The sequence below is a fragment of the Chlamydotis macqueenii genome, chromosome W (assembly GCF_036417535.1).
Source record: "Chlamydotis macqueenii isolate bChlMac1 chromosome W, bChlMac1.mat, whole genome shotgun sequence".
Taxonomy (NCBI): Eukaryota; Metazoa; Chordata; class Aves; order Otidiformes; family Otididae; genus Chlamydotis; species Chlamydotis macqueenii.
Window position 1 is genome coordinate 50,843,508 of NC_141592.1, and position 21,003 is coordinate 50,864,510.

Consider the following 21,003-nt stretch of genomic DNA (forward strand, 5'->3'; position numbering starts at 1 on the left):
ATATCATCAAGCCAAGCCTTCAATTTAATGCTGCGCAACACAGGGTTAAATACCCGTACACCCGCTACGCACGCAAACGCACCCACCCCCTGCGCCCATGGACCGATCCGCGCGATCTGCGGACCGCCCCTCCTGTGTACATGCAGCCCCGCTCGCAGCCCTTCCCGCGCATGTGCAGCCCATTCCCGCTCATAGCCTTGTTGCTAGGCTGTAAGTTCTGTCCTGCAACACCCACCAGTTTGCTAACGTACCCCACACATGTAACTATTGACACCCATTCCAGCTTATTGTATGCTTCTGCTCATACAGGAGAATGTGCTTGAGATGTTTGCCAACATTGGATGTCAGCATTTGCTTTCATGGGGGTTCCCACGTGTATAAAAACAGATAATGGGCCAGCGTATGCTTCTCGTGCAGTCCAAACCTTCCTTGCTCTTTGGGGCACCGAGCATGTTACTGGTATTCTGCATAACCCCACTGGACGGGCCATCATTGAACGTGCCCATGGCACACTTAAAAATATGCTGTTAAAACAAGAAGGGAGAATGGAAGGGAAATCTGCAATCGAAAAGTTAGCAAAAGCAATGTATGTGCTCAATTTTTTAAATCGATGGAGTGACAATTCTTCCTCAATACAGAAACATTTTGGATCATCTACTGTACATGATGCCATCCGAGGGCAAGCTCCAGTGATGGTTAAGAATCTGGAAACAGGTAATTGGGAAGGACCATTCCCTCTTATAATGTGGGGGAAGGATATGCTTGTGTCTCTACAGGGGCAGTAAACAAGTGGATCCCTGCATGATGGGTACAACCAGCGCTCCAAGCTGCCTTGCATTCATCAGAGTGTTAACAAGCTGTATGGCAGCTCTATGGACATCAGTTATGGAAGAAAGATATATATATTTTTTTAAACTAATCAGGAGCTAATGTTACCAGAGGAGTAATGATTGTAACATATATACATTGCAATGATACAGTGTGGTGTAATCATGCGAGCATGAACATCAAAATCCAGCAATACTCCAGTGGACCTCTACTTTACAAAACAGGACCGCTGTTAGCTGATGAGCACATACTTGACAGGCCTTGTTGCATGCGCTGGCCACGCATGCAGCAACATCTAGTATTATTAACACAAAGTTATGGTTGTTAGGATTTTGATGGGTTTTGCTGCATGACTGGAATTGTTATGTTTGTAGTATGGATTATGTTCCTCTTGGAAAGAACTGTTACTGGTCATGGCATGTAGTCTCCCTTGTATTTTATGGTATCTCTGTGCTGTGAAAACAAGAAGGGGGAATTGTTGGGGGTGATGAATATCAGAAGCCCTGGGATTGAAAAATAAGGGACTTCCTAAGAGAAGGAAAGCAAAATAGAGGACACCTGGTGGTGGGAAGAAGATAAGGGACACCTGGTGGTGGTTAGAGGCACTATGGGTATAAAAGCATGGAAACAGTAGGAATAGGGGGCTCTCTGCCTAGCTTGCAGTAGGGTCTGAGACTGTGACTTTGCTCTAACAGTTGGACTATGCTCTAAAGAACTATGTGCTGATGGTGAGGGATGGGTTATCTGCTCCCAAATGGGAAAGTGTGGTGAAAGGCTGGGACAAAATAAGGGGAACCTCATCTCCCTTAAAACCCAGGGATCTTTTCCTCTGGTCCCAGGAATATGGGACTATGGCCCTGTCCATTCCACGGGACACTGAACTAATTGATTTGAATAACCCTAGGTTGGGAAATTCCCTTTGTCATCCTCAGTAAGTGAGCCGGGGGAGGGCCAGTGGGTCCGTTGCAGAAGGCTCACAGAAACTGCTAAGGGGGATTTATTGATCACTTTTCCTTTAGATCCCTTTAACACTCCAGTCACCTTTTTTAGTAGATATCGGATTTCAAATGTTGGCCCTTCGGATGGATGTGGCTAACTGTAGCAGCATAGTTGCTGATAAGAAACAAATCTGTGTTACACATGTGTTCTGAAATTCCCGACCTCAACCAACAGCCCAGGTCAAGTGCTGGTTGCCTTGGGATGAAATCCCAGTAGAGGCTATTATGATTCTAGGGGCTTTACCAACAAATATTCTGGGGCTTGATCTGCTTAAGGGGCATGCTTGGGTGGACTCTGAGGGAAAGGAATGGGTGTTTGATCTCCTGACTCTTTCGATGCGATTACTCCAACCTGCATCAAAGCCAGAATTGCCCCCTTCAAAGATCATAAATGTTAAACCCTACCCACTTCCCTTAGGGGCTCGAGAGGCGATAATCCCTGAGTTGCATGAGCAGGGGATAATTATTCCAATCCATTCACCTTATAACTCCCCGGTGTGGCCAGTCCTTAAATCTAACAGAAAGTGGCAATTAACAGTTGATTAATGACTGCTAAATACCAAAACGGGCCCCTTAACCACTGGCATACCTAACATAGCTGAATTAATTGCAACTATACAGGAACAAGCCCACCAAATCTTAGCCACTATCAATGTAAAAGAGATGTTTTTCGTGGTTCCCCTGCCAGAAGCACACAGAGATCGTTTTTCTTTTACATGGGAAGGCACACATTTTACTTTTACACGCCTTCCGCAGAGATATCATCATTCACCAACCATTGCTCATTGTGCATTGGCTCAAGAGCTTGCTGAAAATACTCCCAGGGAGGGGGTCAAAGTGTGTCAGTATATTGATGATATATTGATTGGCGGCCCTGATACTAATGTAGTGGGACAAACCCAAACAAAAATTATTACTCACCTGCAGAGTTTAGGACTCCAAATTCCACCAGGAAATATATAATCCCATTCCTCAGAGGTCAAGTTCCTGGGTATTTGGTGGAGGGGTGGGACAGTGTGTGTTCCCCCTGAAACCTTGACTACCCTTGAACAGGTGGGAATGCCTGGAAACAAAAGGGAACTTCATCGTGCCCTGGGCTTGTTGGTATTTTGGAGAAAACACATCCCAAATTTCTCCATCATAGCCCGACCCTTATATGACCTAACACACAAAAGAGCTGCCTGGGACTGGACCCCTGTCCCCGAGGAAGCCTTAAAACTGCTAATCTTTGAGGCTGGGGTATATCAGGCTTTAGGGCCAATACACCTGACAGATCCACTCCATATTGACTGAGGCTTTGCAATCCACGGGTTGTCCATACATATGTGGCAGGATAGCCCTGAGGGTCTGACTCGTTCTATTGGGTTTTATTTGCACAGTTTCAAAGATGTGAAGAAATGATATGCAAGCAAGGGATGCAAAGCAAGGACAGGTAGCCTGGGAGGATTACAGAGACGTTGTCTGAGTGGACAGGAATCAGGTAAGGCAAGCTAAAGCCCTGACAGAATTGAATCTAGCCAGGGATGTCAAAAACAACAAGAAAGGCTTCTATAGGTATGTTTGGGATAAAAGGAAGTCCAGGGAGAATGTAGGCCCCCTCTGGAAGGAAACGGGTGACCTGGTTACCTGGCACATGGAGAAGGCTGAGGTGCTCAATGACTTTTTTTCCTCAGTCTTCACCGATAAGGGCTCTTGTCACGTCACCCAAATTGCGGAAGGCAAAAGCAAGGACTGGGAGAATGAAGAACCACCCAATGTAGCAGAAGAGCAGGTTCGGGACCACCTAAGGAACCTAAAGGTGCATAAGTCCATGGGACCCAATGAGATGCGTCCACGGGTCCTGAGGGAACTGGCAGATGAAGTTGCCAAGCTGCTGTCCATTGTATTTGAGAAGTCGTGGCGGTCTGGTGAGATTCCCAATGACTGGATGTCCTGGTTTCAGCAGGGATGGAGTTAATTTTCTTCTCAGTAGCCAATGTGTTTTGGATTTCGTGTGTGAAGAATGTTGATAAAAACATTCTGATGATACGAGTTGTTGTTAATGAGACCAAGGACACTGTCTGGCTTTCCAAGTCTCGTTAAAGTCTCATTAACGTGCAGATACAGGAAGCTGGGCAAAAGACAGACAGAATAATTGATGCAAACTGGCCAAAGAGAGTATTCCATGCCATAAACATCATGCTCAGTATATAAGTGGGGGTTGCCCATGGGAGGGGGCATCCATTCAGGCATCCATTCTGGCATGCATCCTTGGCATCCATTTTCTTTCCATCTCTCTTGCTTGCTGGCATCGTTCCCTCTACCTTGCTGGCTTGCTCTCCCCTCCTTTGCTTGCTGTTCGGTGTCGTTTCCAAGATCGCTGCTAGGGCTGCGTCGGTCATTCGGACATTGGATGGTGAGAAATCATACATTGTTCCTTTTGTATATTTTGTATATATTAATATCCTTATACTCTGTTATTTTTGTAGTTTTTAGTATATTAGTAAACTGTTTTTATCTCAACCCACAAGTTTTCCTTTCTTCCCAATTTCTCTCCCCCATCCCACTGGGTAGGGGGAGGGTGAGTGAGAAACTGTGTGGTGACTCGGTCTAAACCACCACACTGGAAAAAGGGGTAACATAACTCCCATTTTTAAAAAGGGGAACAAGGAAGACCCGGGCAACTACAGGCCGGTCAGCCTCACCTCTGTGCCTGGCAAGGTCATGGAGCAGATTCTCCTGGAAAACATGCTAAGGCACATGGAAAGCAAGGAGGTGGTTGGTAACAGCCAACATGGCTTCACTAAGGGTAGATCGTGCCTGAATAATTTGGTGGCCTTCTATGATGGGGTTACAGCATCGGTGGAAAAGGGATGAGCAATTGATGTCACCTACCTGGACTTGTGCAAAGCATTTGACACTGTCCCACACAACATCCTTCTCTCTAAACTGGAGAGGCATGGGTTTGATGGACGAACCGCTCAGTGGACAGGGAAATGGCTGGATGGCCGCACTCAGAGAGTGGTAGTCAACGGCTCAATGCCTGCCGGCTCTCTTGCCAGCTAACCTACCCCGCACGAACCGGAGCCCCACCCCGGGGAAAGCAGGGCATCACACGGATACCGTCAAGCCAAGCCTTCAATTTAATGCTGCGCAATACAGGGTTAAATACCCGGACACCAGCTACGCACGCGAACGAACCTGCCCCCTGCGCCCATGGACCCATCCATGCCCGCCACGCACCTACCCCTACACTCATGGACTTATCCGTGCCTACCACGTACGTGGACGCACCTGCCCGCTGCACTCATGGACTTATCCGTGCCCACCACGTACATGGACGCACCTGCCCCCTCCACTCATGGACTCAACCACGTCCAGTGCGTGAATCACCACGGACCGCCCCTCCAGCGTACGTGCATCCCTGCTAACGTTACCCCACAATTCCCCCCCTCTATGCTAAATCATCCTAGTCTAATGGCTGGTACCCTGGGATGGATGCCGCTATAACATAGTTGATCATGAATAGTTGCCTAGTAACCCCTCAATCATAGCATGCAAGAAAGGTAACAATAACAGAAACAAACAAAGCATTATCAAAGCAACTGCTAGGATCGTCAAACCTATGGACACAATATTTTTTAGCCATCTAGGTAAACTGAAGAGGTCCGAAAACTACCCCCAGTCTTTTAGAGCCCTGACGTTGAATACTAACCGGGCAGCATGTGCACGTGTCTTCTCCGAGGCCGAGGAAGTGTTCTTGCTGAAGTCCAAACAGCAGTAGCTTAGGAGACCTAGGACTCCCTCTAGGTCGCTGCAACCGATGCCAGGCCTTGCAAGGTGTCGTGGTTTTGTTAGTGAGGGGGGGCCTAAGGTGGTAGCTTCTGTAGGAAACTGCTAGAAGTCGCTCCCCTTTGTTCAGGGGACTCGGCCGGGCCTAGGGCGGACCTGCTGCTGGCCAAGGCCGAGACGATTGGTAGCAGAATGTCCCGTGATAACGCCTCTGCGACAACGTATTTAAGAAGGGGAAAACAGAAAAAAAAAGAGAGGAGAGAAGATGTGAAGAAGCTGAGCGGGGGCAGAGGCGCAGAGGGGGAGGCGCAGGCCTCACCCTCTGGCCTCTCGCCAGGCGGCCGACTGGGCCCAACTTGGACCGGCCCGGCTGCAAGAAGTGGAAAGGAGATGAGAAGTGAATAAGATGTAAAAAAGATCCTGAGAGACATCTACCAGCCTGTTGTGAGGAACGGCTGCAGACGCCAAGGTCAGTTCAGAAGGAGGGGGAGGAGTAATGCGGCTCCTGGCCAAGATTCCCCTGCAGCCTGTGGTGACGACCATGGTGGAGCAGGTTGTCCCCCTGCAGCCCATGGAGGTCCACGGAGGAGCAGAGATCCACTTGGAGCCCGTGAAGGACCCCGTACCGGGGGAGGTGGATGCCTGAAGGCAGCTGTGGCCCGTGGAGGGCCCGCTGGGACAGCTGTTCTAGAGGGACTGAACTCCGTGGAAGAGACGACCCACGCTGGAGCAGTTCCACAAAGGACTGTGGCCCGTGGGAGGGACCCCACGCTGGAGCAGGGGAGGAATGTGAGGAGTTCTTCCCCAACCATGAAGCAGCGGCGTGAAACAACGTATGATGAACTGACTGCAACCCCCATTCCCTCTTCCCCCCTGTGCCGCTCGGGAGGGGAAGGTAGTAGAGATAATGTTAAGCTCGGGAAGAGGGAGGGGTGGGGGGAGGTTATCTTGTTCTCTGTCTCATTATCCTGCTGTTTGTAGTAATAAATGAATAGTTTTCCCCAAGTTGAGTCTGTTTTGCCCGTGACGGTAACTTTAAGGATTTCTCCCTGTCCTTATCTCAAACCTCGAGCCGTTTTTCCTTATATTTTCTCTCCTTGTTCTCTCGGAAGGTGGGGGGAGTGAGAGAGAGACTGCGTAGTCTGGTCCGATCGGGGCTGAACTACGACACAAGGGCATAATCTAATGCCAACTGCATTTGTGTCAGTCCTTCTTCGCGTGCTACCAAAGCAATCACCAATTCAGATATGGCAAAGGCTGTGGAGTTGGCATTCTTAAGAACACAACAGGCCACATGTTATGCAAACCTGAGTAAAGTTGATGTAGTTCGTGAACTGCTCCCAGAAGTTAGTCGTTATCACTGGCATTGGAAGACTCACAATCAGGATCAATCCCACTAGGATGAGCTGGAGAGCGCCGCGCCGTGCGGTTACCCTGCCAATCCTCCAGCCACGGCTGTACCAACCAAGCTGAGATACATCGGGTCCCCGCACCTGTGGAGATACAAGCATACCCTCGTCCTCCTATTAGCAGATCAGCAGGCCTTTCCCAACGTGGGTCTTCTGACAGGCGGTACCGGACCCCCGGGAGTGCCTTGCCCCCAAACAGCAGCTGACATGAGGAAAAAGGGTTTTGGATAGGGGAAACGGATTGAGAGTCAGCGAAGGACATATGATTCAGTACCACAAGTACTTCACTGACCAAGACTCCTGGCCAAACCCCTCTCTCCCCCCTCTCTGAAGCAGATTAGCTGTGCTTTCAGGGTTTTGTGTGCGTGTTCTACAATCGCTTGCCCGGTGCTGTTCAGAGGAATGCCAAACGTATGGCGGACTCCCCACATCTCCAGGAAGTGGTGAGATACCCGTGACAGCCCACGGTCAGTCTTTATTTTCCGAGGTACCCTAGGCAAATAAAAGCCCAGCTCTGGTGCAGGATGGATTTTGTGTTATGGACGTTGTGAATGGACACACGAAGAGAGCTCGGGAGCAAGTGTCGATCGCAACATGAATGTATTTGAAACAGCCAAATAGTGCATAGTCTGTGATATCTAGTTGTCGTACCTGGTTCGGAGCATACCTCTGGGGTTAATGCCTGGGTAGTATAAGGCCTGGTTCGGGTTCGCTGCTTGACATGCTGGCCAGGCTGCCACTACAGCTCGAGCCTGTGAGATGGTCAGTCGGAACTGACGTCATATGGCGTGTGCGTCCTGATGTAGTATTCTCTGTATCACTTTTATAGACAGGTGACCAAGCACAGAATGTTAATGATTATACCTAGTATGATGCCTAGTATCACAATTCTGATTTTAGCTAAGGATAGCAACCACCTAGCTATGCCCTACACTAGTTAATAAGATTACTAATCACACCTTATATATAAAAACCCCTAAATTTCACTATTTTCTAGTAATTTTCTATTATGATATTCTCTATTTCTACAGACATAATAACTTCAGTAACTTTCTTATCTACAAAGCCAGTGACTAATTTTTGCAAGACTCTGTTGAAACAAGCCATAAATTCCATTAAAAATGTCTTGTATCTTAAAGTTCCCTTCTCATTCCATGGCTTTCTCCTAACGACTATGATTGTATCCCCCTCCCAAGATCAGTGTGCTTTCACTGACCTACATTTCCCCTTGTTTGTTTACGAGAAGAGGCTTGTTTCAATGCTTTATCTATTACAATCTGCACACATTTCAATACACACAAAATACAAATCAAAATACATATATAAAAAGCATGAATGAGTAAAACATCCTACAGCTATTTGTAATAAGCTTCTATCAGTCTACCTCTCTCTCTCTTTTTTTTTTTACCTTATGAATAGATTCCAAATAATCAAAAATATTCATGCAGCAAAGCCCATCAAAATCCTGACAATCATGATTTTGTTGTTAGTACAAAAATCTCTTACTGATCTACTCTGTTACCAACCCTACTATGCTGACAACACCACCGCTGAGCAAGAGGATAATTATCAGCTGGGTCAGAGCAGAGAAAGGAGGCAGATACAGCACCTTCAGGGTGTCCCCCGCTATTAATAAAGTGTGCTCCGGATCCCCTCCCCCCCCCTATGCTCCGAGCCACCCCTGTTTTACCCTCAGCAGATTTAGTGAAAGAGTAGCCACTAGACGCTGCTGCATGCGTGGCCAACGCGTACAACAAGGCCTGACCAGACATTGCTGCATGTGTGGCCAGCACATGCAACAAGGCCTGTCAAATATGTGCTCTGCAGGCTAACAGCGGTTCTGTTTTGTAAAGTAGTATAGTGTATAGAATCTACATCAATTAACAGTGTTAATAGTACCGATACAATTGCATGCGTTTACTTAGCAAGCCAACAGCCCAATTTATTTAGAGTAGCTAATGCCTGGGCACTTGCCACACCAGGTGCAAAGATTGAAGCAGCAATAATTTCACCTGGTTTCCAAAACTCTATATTATCTTGGCAATCAGATTCAAAACTATGTGTACTTCGTTTAGGTCTTTTATGCCGTCTGGATTTTGATATGTGCTCACGTGATTACACCATGCTGTATCGTTGCAATCTATAGGTCTTAAAGCATTTACAATCATTACCCCTCTAGTGACATTAGCTCCTGAATAGTTAAAGAAAATAGGCAGAAGTCCATCTTTACTGATCCCAAAAGTTCCATCTTTTGTAATTTAGCACTCGCGGCTGCTGTTGTTTTACACCGGGTTGCCATCCTACTGCTATCTAATATGGCAGATTGACCAAGCATGTTCTGAAAGGCTTATTTGAAGATGATATAGACAAACAAATGATGTCCTGTCCTGTGGCACTAACCATAATTACCCACACATTTGTTCTTTCTGTGACTGATGTCCATGGAGCTGCCACACAGCTTGTTAACAATCCGACGGACGCAAGGCAGCTTGGAGCACTGGTTGTAGCCATCGTGCAGGGATCCATTTGTTTACTGTCCCTGTGTTAGTGATTTGAAAAAGAAGCTTAACACATGTTTAATAGGATATTATCATGCAGGAAAGATTCACTCGGGCATCGAACATGCATCTGAACCCTTTACTGCTGGACGAATCCATTTAGCAGGCACCCATCGAGGACCACTCGCAGTTTGCACACACGCATAATCTCGGCCCACTTGCAGTAGTGGTACCGGCCCGTGCCATTCTAAAATGACTGGGTCATGGAAGCACACTGGAGCTTCCGCTAAGCGGGAAGACAATGTAGTCGAAAAATGCTGGGAAATTGGGGATATCTCTGTTCCAGTCATTTGATTGATTACTACCAGAGCTCTTGTTAGGAACTCATAATGCCCCCCAGGGGACACTTTCTCCCCCCCTCTAACCCGATCAAACTGATGTTTGATTGTTTGATGTGCCCGTTCCACTATAGCTTGGCCACCACTATTGCCCGGGATGCCAGTACGGTGTTCCACTCCCCAGTTTTGTAAGAAATTGTTATACAAGCTGCTTTTATAGCAAGGCCCATTATCTGTTTTTATCTGTTGAGGTACCCCCAATGTAGCAAATGCAGCACAACAATGTCGGATAGCAGCACGTGCATTAGTTTTGATTTCTGCGGTAGCATGGATGCAGCCGCTACAAGTATCCACACTTACATGAAGATATTTAAACCGTCCGAAGGGGGGATATTCTGTAATATCTTGCTGCCAGATCTGGTTTGCTTGAAGGCCCCGTGGATTAACACCTATTGCTATGGAAGAGGTAGATTTGCAGCTAGGGCAAGCAGTGATAATTGCTCGCATGTCCGCTAAGGACACTTTGAAAGTTCTGGCCAGAGCTCGAGCCCCTTGATGAAAGAACTGATGAGATAACTGGGCTTGTTTTAGAGCAGGAACCCCCACCGCTGCTATCTGTAACAGAGTACTTGCGGCCTCGTCTGCCCGACGATTACCCTCTGTAATGGCCCCTGGTAACGTGGTATGACTATTAATATGCGCAAGAAAAATAGGTGCACTACGTTGTTCTAGTGCATTTTGAAGCAGTTGTGCTGGGGCTGTAGTTCCGGGCAAACTAAGCGTACAGCGGAGAGCTAATCAGTAGCAATACTCACTGTCAGTCACAATATTTATCGGGATACTGATCCATCTGTGTATGGCACACGTTATCGCTTGTAATTCCAAGCCCTGAATAGAGCCCTCTGCCTTCCAAACTTGTGTGTGCCAAGTTCCTTGGTCGTACCAAGCAATAGCCGCTTGCTGAGTCCGTCCGGAGGCATCTGTGAATACAGTAAGTCCCTGCACTGGGGTCATTACAATTGGGCTAACTGGCAGTACTGTGACTGACTCCAATGCCTTTAGCGTCGTGCATGGCCGGACTGGACGGATGTCACCAGAATGAATGTTTTCGATGTGGGCGGGGCGGAATGTTGGTATCCATCATCATTACATTTTCTAATGTTGCAATAGATAACGAGGTGGACAGGATGTGAGGATCTTTTCCCGACAGTTGCCAACAGCGGAGCCGCCCTCGGCGTATAGCATCCCCTAGTAACTCTGTGTATTGGGGTGCAGCTTTTTTCTTGATAGAGGTGTAAAGCCACAGTAACGGACAAAATTGTTGCTGCTCATTCCACTGAAATACTACTGCATTCACCCCCTCCTTTTGCAGAGCTATATGAAGCTCCAATTTCACACCTGGCTGATATCTGGCCAGGGAATTTTGACTTAGCCGAGAAGCTAGGTCCTGTAACAGTGTCAATTGCATTTCATTTAATTTACGAGGTGCAGCCAAATCTGGTGGGCCTGCTAAATCAATTATTAAGGCACCCAATTCCTTATGTGTGATAGGAATAAACTGTTGTAGCCATTGCAGATTGCCCACCAATACCTGCAAATCATGCAAGTTACGTATCTCTTTCATTATGGTTAGCTTCTGTGACTTTACCGTTGTTCGCTCTACCAAGGTTCCCAGATATTGCACAGGAGTCTGCAACTGTACTTTTTCTGGAGCGACTGTCAAACCCCAGTTCTGCAGGGCAGCTGTGAGCTGCTCAACCACCTGTTCCACCCCCTCTGGCCCAGATATAATAATGTCGTCCATATAATGATAAATCACCCAGTCTCTATGGGCCTGCCGAAATTCTTGCAAGGCGCGAGAAACATACAACTGACATAGAGTTGGGGAGTTTTTCATCCCTTGTGGTAACACCGTCCACTGCAGTCGTCTTGCAGGCACCGTGTTGTTGATTGTTGGAATCGTCATGGCAAATCGTTTGCTGTCATCAGGATGCAATGGTATAGAGAAAAAGCAGTCCTTAATGTCTATGACCGCTACTGGCCAGCTGTCCGGTAACATGGACGGCCAAGGCATACCTGGCTGCAGTGGTCCCATGTCTTCCAGTACCGCATTCACTGCTCGCAAGTCATGCAAAAATTGCCAAGTTCCAGACTTCTTTTTTATCAGAAACACTGGACAATTCCAGGGGCTTATTGAGTATATCAAATGTCCTGCTGCTATTTCCCTATCTACTAGCAAATTTAATTGATTCAATTTTTCTTCAGTTAGCGGCCACTGATCCACCCATACCGGGCTGTCGGTTAACCATGTCATTCTAATGTAGGGTTTTTCTGGATCAGTGGCCTCCACTAAAAAGGCTTTTCTATGCTGAGCTGAACTTTAAGAGATTGCAAAACGTCCCGACCCAAAAGGGAAACAGGTAGATTATCCAATACATAGGGTCGCATAGTTGTCTCACCTTTTTCTCCTTTTATTGAGAGACGTGCTGTGGGTATTGGCTCCGTAATGCTCTCTGATTGCCGCCAACGCCTGTCAATGGGATGGCCACTGGGGCTAAAGGAAGCTCTTTTGGCCAATCTGTCAGAGAAATTACCATAACGTCTGCCCCAGTATCTAACATGGCTTCAAAGCAGTTTGGTGGCTGTGGGTCTGCTTCCGTGGAAGGGTGCCTGTGTGGACGTAGCTCGCACACGACTACCGGGCGTGTTGAAAGATCAAATAACAAACCTACAAAAGTTGACCCTTTGGGCAAATATACGGGCATCTCGGACACCGGAGTAACACACACTGTGTTTTCCCCGTTTTGTGTCTTCATTTCTGGCACCACCTCCACCCCCAACTGTTGTGCCCCTGCCCCTATTATTATTCCACGTGGTATTTTTCCGTCAATGCGTACATAAGTAGGGGCTGTAATCCATAAACCTTCCGCACAAGTTAGTTGTACTCCTGAGTGGGACCCGACAGCAGGGCCCGCCCCTCGCTGTTTAGGAAGGTTAGTGGGGGCGTTTCTTTGCCTGGCGCATCCCTCCGCCCCCGTAAGAGACCGCGCCTCCCGTTTCCCTGCCCCCCTGCCAGGCATGGCTGCAGACACTGTTTGGCAAGATGTCCGCCCCGCCCACATCGAAAACATCTCCTTTTTTGGCCATTTGTGGGTTCCATCTCCTGATTGGTCCCTGAAGGACACTGCCACTTGAAATGTCCTACACCCCCATAACCAGAGCAGGTGGGGCCCGTGGGGGGTGATGGCATGGCAGAAACTGCTGCAATGAGCGATTTTGCTTGCTGCAGTGCTTCTGCCTTCATGACTCGTTTAATCATCTGTGCCACACCTGCATCCCCAGGCAATTGCAGCAAAAGTTTTTGAGTTACCTCATTTGCATTCTGTGTAGCTAGTTCTTTCGCCAGTACAGGTTTCACATCCTCTGGCAAATCAGAATTCTCAATGGCCTTCTGTAGCCTTTCCAAGAAAGAGGTATACGCCTCTCCTACGCCCTGCTTCACCTGAGTGTACGACCACTTCTTGCCCTCATACTTACCCATTCTTGCAAATGCCACTCATGCCGCCCGTACGGCGGCGTTGATGTCTCTGCCTCGCATGTTAGCCTGTGCAGCCAGATCAGTGAAGTTACCTGAGCCCATAATCCTCTCCACAGTAATCCCATGTAAGGGGTGATTCGGATCTAAAGCTTCTAAAACCACCTTATCTGCTTCCTCCTTTAACACAGCCTCCCACAGCACCATTTGGGGGGCTGTAAAAACCGCTCTAGCCAGCTGCCTGCAATCAAAGGGAAGCAGATTTGCTGCCCAGATGACATCCAAAATCGCTCGAGCTGCCACCCCATTAACACCTTCCTCCTTCACCACCTTCTGCCACTCTCTAAGCAACTTGTAATCCAACGGGCTCCAGTGCCGCCCCTCCTGCCCCTGTGTCACTGGGCACACCATTATACCCCCATCTCCGTCTGGTGGCCCTAGAGAAACTCCTTCCAATACGCAATTTCTAGCAATCAGTGTCCAATCTGTAAATCCACGAGTCATCCCCTTTTCAGCTGCTGCCTCCACCTTCTGCGCCGATCCCTCTACTTCTACGTTCGACGCCAACTGCGTGAACCTTCAGATTAAAGCGTGCACTACTCCCACTTCAGTGGCCCCCTCCCTTCCTTTTTCAGTCCATGAATCGCTAGGGGGAGATGGTAAACTGGTCTCATTCTTCTGCAAATTTTCTAACGGTGGAGTCGATGGGGCAGAAGGAGAGACAGAGGGCACTTCTGTATCCTCGTATTTGGGGGGTTGTTTTTTCAATTCTGGCTCTTCCGGCAAGGAAAGCATGATACGCGGGAGAATACATCCAAATTCTACCATCCCTTTGCTGTCCTTAAAGGCTGCCGGCCGAACCGGGCAGACCACGGGACCGCCACCCCCCTTCCCCTCCGCGCTGTCTCGACTCCCTTCGTCCCCCTCCCCCTCTACCTCCGGGGGCCGCTGTTCTCCCTTGATTGCAGCTAAAGTCGTAAGACACACTTCACGCTCCTTACGAGCCTTAGCCAGCAGTCTTTTCACCGAACCTAACGTCTGCAGCCGCGTCACCACACCCCTCGTTCCAACCTTCCCTTCTTTCTGTAACTCTTTCCCCGCCGCCTGTAACCGCGCCGTTTCCATCATCTCTCCCGGCTTGTTAATCAAGCCCTTTTTTTGCATCCATTGGATGAACTCCGTCAACGGTGCCCTACGCACCGGACAATTCACATCTTTACCCAACGCCTTTAATACCTTCACTGTATCAGGGATGGATGCCATCCTAACAGCAGGAAGGCACGACCGCAGCGCGGCCCCAGCTCAAAACCGTCCAGACCTGTCACACGTCGGGGTCACCACTTGCCGGCTCTCTTGCCAGCAAACCAACCCAGGACGCACCGGAGCCCCGCCCCGGGGAAAGCAGGGCATCACACGGATACCGTCAAGCCAAGCCTTCAATTTAATGCTGCGCAATACAGGGTTAAATACCCGTACACCCGCTACGCACGCGAACGCACCCGCCCCCCTGTTATAGTTTATCTGTCCTCTTTGTCTAATTAAATGACAGAGATTGGCCAATTAAAAATTTGGTTTATTAAAGCAAGCGACCAGTAAGCAAAACAGCGCTGGGCGGCCGGGGAGTCTCCTGCTCCGCCAACAGCGCGCTCAGAGGTAGCAAACTGTCCCATTCTTATACAGTAAAACAATGAATATTTCGTTAACGCTTATACATATTCATTACCTAAACCCGCCTACTCTCGCTTTGTATGTTAATTAGCTTATCAGTCCTTCACGCTTGCACAAATTCTCCCAGGAATTGTGGGCGAGGGTCTTCAGGGGTCTTTTGGGAAGAAGGCCCTAGGTCTTCTTCATGGTGTACTTTTCACCTTTGCCGGGAATGTGCTGATCCTACAAGTTGGCAGTGTCCTTATCAGTCTGGGCCGATTCATGTCCTTGTTAACCACCTGTTTTCCTTGAGCAAGGAGATTTATGGGATGGATGCCATCCTATTTTCGAATCCTTGCTCCTCTTAATCACTCCCTCGAGATAATGTGAGACTGTTTCTCACTCCTCATGAAAACAGACTTCCCCCTCCCACTAATTGCTTCTTCAAACTATATGGTTAGAAAGTTACTGGTTTTATACCCTTCGTCTTCATGAGCCCCCCCTCCTTTCGCAGTCCTGCATGCTGTGTTTACATAGCTGGATGCCTGTGGCCGACCTTGCATACTTTATGTAAATTTCCATTGTTCTGACAAGGTTTGATGAACAAACAGTTCACAGTTTATCACACCCCTGTGCCCATGGACCCATCCATGCCTGCCACGCACCTACCCCTACACTCGTGGACTTATCCGTGCCCACCACATACATGGACGCACCTGCCCCCTGCACTCATGGACTCATCCGCGTCCAGTGCGTGAATCGCCACGGACCGCCCCTCCAGCGTACATGCATCCCTGCTAACTTTACCCCACAGATGTCCATGTGGAGACCAGTGACAAGTGGTGTTCCTCAGGGGTCATATTGGGCCCGGCCCTTGTTGTGGTTTTGTTTAGTGAGGGGGGGCCTAAGGTGGTAGCTTCTGTAGGAAACTGCTAGAAGTTGCTCCCCTTTGTTCAGTGGACTCGGCCGGGCCTAGGGCGGACCTGCTGCTGGCCAAGGCCGAGCCGATTGGTAGCAGAATGTCCCGTGATAACGCCTCTGTGATAACGTATTTAAGAAGGGGAAAACAGAAAAAAAAAGAGAAGAGAAGATGTGAAGAAGCTGAGCAGGGGCAGAGGCGCAGAGGGGGAGGCGCAGGCCTCATGGGCCTTGCAGGCCTCACCCTCTGGCCTCTTGCAAGGCAGCCGACTGGGCCTGACTCGGTCCAGCCCAGCTGCAAGAAGTGGAGAGGAGATGAGAAGTGAATAAGATGTAAAAAAGATCCTGAGAGACATCTGCCAGCCTGTTGTGAGGAACGGCTGCAGATGCCAAGGTCAGTTCAGAAGGAGGGGGAAGAGTAATGCGGCTCCTGGCCAAGATTCCCCTGCAGCCTGTGGTGACGACCATGGTGGAGCAGGTTGTCCCCCTGCAGCCCATGGAGGTCCACGGAGGAGCAGAGATCCACTTGGAGCCCGTGAAGGACCCCGTACCGGGGGAGGTGGATGCCTGAAGGCGGCTGTGGCCCATGGAGGGCCCACTGGGACAGCTGTTCTGGAGAGACTGCACCCCGTGGAAGAGATGACCCACGCCGGAGCAGTTCCACAAAGGACTGTGGCGTAGGGGTGGGACCCCACAATGGAGCAGGGGAGGAATGTGAGGAGTTCTTCCCCCGACCATGAAGCAGCGGCGTAAAACAATGTATGATGAACTGACCGCAACCCCCATTCCCTCTTCCCCCCTTGTGCCGCTCAGTGGGGGGAAGGTAGTAGAGATAATGTTAAGCTCGGGAAGAGGGAGGGGTGGGGGGAGGTTATCTTGTTCTCTGTCTCATTCTCCTGCTGTTTGTAGTAATAAATGAATAGTTTTCCCCAATTCGAGTCTGTTTTGCCCGTGACGGTAACTTTAAGGATTTCTCCCTGTCCTTATCTCAAACCTCGAGCTGTTTTTCCTTATATTATCTCTCCCTATTCACTTGGAGGGTGGGGGGAGTGAGAGAGAGACTGCATAGTCTCGTCCCGATCGGGGCTGAACTACGACAGCCCTGTTCAACATCTTTGTCGGCGACATGGACAGTGGGATAGAGTGCACCCTCAGCAATTTTGCCAAGGACACCAAGCTGTGTGGTGCGTTCAATACGCTGGAGGGAAGGGATGCCACCCAGAGGGACCTTGACAGGCTGGAGAGTTGGGCCTGTGCCAACCTCATGAAGTTCAACCAGGCCAAGTGCAAGGTCCTGCACATGGGTCGGGGCCATCCCAAGCACAAATACAGGCTGGGCAGAGAATGGATTGACAGTAGCCCTGAGGAGAAGGACTTGGGTGTACTGGTGGACAAGAAGCTAAAAAGAAGCCAGCAATGCGCCCTTGAGGCCCAGAAGGCCAACCGCATCCTGGGCTGCATCAAGAGGAGTGCGGCCAGTGGGTCGAGGGAGGTGATTCTGCCCCTCTACTCTGCCCTGGTGAGACCCCACCTGGAGTACTGTGTCCAGTTCTGGAGCCCCCAACACAAGAAGGACATGGACCAGTTGGAGGGAGTCCAGAGGAAGGCCACAAAGATGATAAGAGGGCTGGAGCACCTTTCCTATGAGGACAGGCTGAGAGAGTTGGGGCTGTTCAGCCTGGAGAAGAGGAGGCTCCGGGGAGACCTTATAGCCACCTTCCGGTACCTAAAGGGGGCCTGCAGGAAAGAAGGGGAAAAACTCTTCAGCAGGGCCTGTTGTCGTAGGACGAGGGGTAACTGTTTCAAGATAGAGGGAGATAGATTCAGATTAGACATTAGGAAAAAATTTTTTACAATGAGGGTGGTAGAACACTGGAACAGGTTGCCCAGAGAGGTGGTAGAGGCCCCATCCTTGGAAACATTCAAGGCCAGGTTGGATGAGGCTCTGAGCAACCTGATCTAGTTGAAGATGTCCCTGCTTCTTGCAGGGGGGTTGGACTAGATGACCTTTGAAGGTCCCTTCCAACCCTAAGTATTCTATGATTCTATGGTTCTATGATATTCAGTTTGGGAGAAAGGCCTCTTTGTGGTTAGCCTAGCTTTGCAGGAACCTGAGAAAATCATACCGCAACAGCTGATCATTCTGCGAGGACCCTTTATGGTCCTGAAACCAGTACTGGCCAGGACCCCACCCTCTGTAGGGGTTGCACAGAGAGAAACAGTGAGAAAGTGGTATGCACAGCCAGACCACTACTGCCATACACACCATATAGAGGAAGGAACACCCAAGTTACTTCAGATACAGGATCCACCCTCTGATCACCCAGACCTAGAGCCTCTTCCTTCTTATGTAAAACCTGCCCCTCCATTTGAACCTCACCTAAACAATGTGTGGTTCACTGACACATTCTCTAAAAGAGAGGGAAAGTTATGGAAATACCGAGCAGTAGCCTTACATGTTGATTCCGGGGACAGAATCATAACAGAAGGTGAGGGAAATGCTCAGGTGGGGGAGTTAATAGCAGTTTGGAGTGTGATAAAGAGAGAGGCTGAGAACAGGGAACCAGTGTTTATTTATACAGATTTATATGCTGTATTTAAGGGATGCATTGAGTGGCTGCCTTTCTGGGAACAAAATCAGTGGGAGGTTAATTGAGTGCCTGTGTGGCAAAGGGAAAAATGGGAGGAAATCCTAAATACTGCTAAAAAGGGGACTCTTTTGGTGGGATGGGTGGCTGCACATCAAAAGGGAGATCACCCAGTCCACATTTGGAATAATCAAGTGGATTCACTAATCAACTTAGCCACAATAGCAGCAGAAGCTGAAGGAGAAAAGTGGGAACATCTGTTAGAATAGCTGCACCTGAAACATGGTCATTCAATGGTGAAAGACCTTTTTAAGGAGGACAGGGGAAGGGGTTGGCCTATATCCTGGTTCTGGCTAGGACAGAGTTAATTCTCAGCAGAGCTGGGAGGAGAACTGGAGCTGGTGGCCCCTATGGCTGGGGGACACAGCTGGGATAGTTTACTAATTAGCCAACAGCTGGGGTAAGTTTACCCAAATTAGCCAAAGGGCTATTCCATCCCATGTGACATCATGCTCAGTATATAAGCGAGGAGAGTGGTGAAGGGACCTTTCTCCTATTTGGGAGGAAACTGGGCATTGAGATTTGTTGTGAGTTATTGTACTATTGTATTGCACAAGTTACCACACCCCACTGTGCTGGGCCCTGGCTAGTATCTACCAAACACTGCTCAGTGTTATGCAGCACTCTCAAGGGGAAGAGAGGGACAACATACTGATCTGCACTCTAGCTACTCATATCCCAGCAACAGGCACTGCAGCTGAATCAGAGAATGAACCTGTGCTGATATCAGTTGCCCCTGTATGCAAGAAGAAAACTTGGAAGTGGAAGTCAGCTCGTTTAGTGAGGGATGAAGAAGCTTCTCCTAAGAGGGAGCAGGAGGAAGCAGCATACTGCCTTGTCAGTGAGGAGGCAGACTACTCTGAAGCAGGGCCATCACAAAGACAGGAGGAGGAAGAAGAAGAATTACTTGCTTTGCCCCAAGGAAAAACTTGGCAGGAGGGCTCCTCCTCTTCCTCAGAGGAAGAACTCATAAATGAGACAGTAACCACCTGATCTCTATCCCTGAGTGAGCTGTGAGACATGTGAGAAGATTTCAGCTGTTATCTGGGTGAGCACACTGTCAGCTGGCTGCTCTGGTGCTGGGATAATGGAGCCAGTAGCCTGGAATTAGAGGGCAGAGGAGCTAGGCAGCTGGGATCCATTTCTAGGGAAGGGGGCATTGACAAAGCAAGTGGGAAAGGGACATGAGCCCTCAGCCTCTGGAGGTGACTCCTGTCAGGTGTGAAGGAGAGGTATCCTTTCAAGGAGGATGTAATATGTCACCCAGGCAAGTGGGCCACCATGGAGAGGGACATCCAGTACCTGAGGGAATTAGCTGTTCTGGAGGTCGTTTATGATGACCTGGACAATGATCAGTTGCCTAAGGATCCAGATGAAGTCAAGTGCACACCACCGAGATGGAAGCTTGTATGAAAAGCATCATCATATGCCAACTCATTGGCAGTTATGACCTGGAAAGATGGAGAGGAAGAAACAGTGGATGAACTGGCTGGCCAACTCTGGCAGTATGAGGAAAGCCTGTCTTCCTCCCTATGGACCTGTGTGTCTTGGCTGTGGAGAAACTATCCCAGGAGTTCCAGCAACTGAAAGAGGCTACGTGCCATTCCCCACTGGTATGAGCCAATATATCAGCTATTAGGAGTAAAGGTTTCCCTCCTCAAGAGAGACAGTACACGTGATGAAGTACCTTGTGGTTTACCTTGTGTGAACAAGGAGAGGACATGAGGGAGTGGGATGGGAAGCCTACCTCTGCCCTAGAGGCGCGGGTATGTGAGTTGAAGGGAAAAACAACTGTAAATAGAATTTCTCCCTGGAAAACTGCGGCACCAGTTTCCAATAAGCAGAGTAGAAGGAATAGCCTTACTTGTGACCCTCTTGAAGGGACCTCTCATGCATATTGAAAAGAAATGAACAATGAATACTGTGGCCAGGATTAGAGAGGCCCTGCCTCCAGCCAGGTGGAGGAGAGGGATAACAGAGTTTATTGGACTGTGTGGATCCAATAGCCTGGCATGTCAGACTCACAGAAGTACAAAGCTCTAGTGGATACTGGTGCACAATGTACCTTGATGCCATCAAGATATAATGAGGCAGAACCCATTTGTATTTCTGGAGTGACAGGAGGATCCCAACAGCTGTCTGTATTGGAGGCTGAAGTGAGCCTGACAGGGAATGAGTGGCAAAAGCACCCCATAGTGACTGGCCCAGATGCTCCATGCCTTCTTGGTATAGTTTACTTCAGAAGGGGATATTTCAAGGACCCAAAAGGGTATTGGTGGGCTTTTGGTGTCAGTGCTTTGGAGATGGAGGAAATTATACAGTTCTCCACCTTGACTGGTCTCTCGGAGGACCCTTGTTTTAGGAAAGTTGAAGGTCGAAGAACAACAGCTACGAATTGCTACCACCACAGTGC

At 49.0% G+C, this 21,003-nt stretch overlaps 1 protein-coding gene across 1 annotated transcript in view; it reads right to left on the reverse strand.

The window, feature by feature from the left end:
- LOC147596790 (uncharacterized) overlaps positions 1-14,505 on the reverse strand; it is a 66,639-nt gene extending 52,134 nt beyond the window's left edge. Inside the window, exon 1 of the mRNA XM_086769644.1 lies at positions 14,262-14,505. Coding sequence (XP_086625770.1) covers positions 14,262-14,505 — 244 coding nt within the window. The remainder of the gene's footprint in view (positions 1-14,261) is intronic.
- Between the last annotated feature and the right edge of the window lie 6,498 nt (positions 14,506-21,003).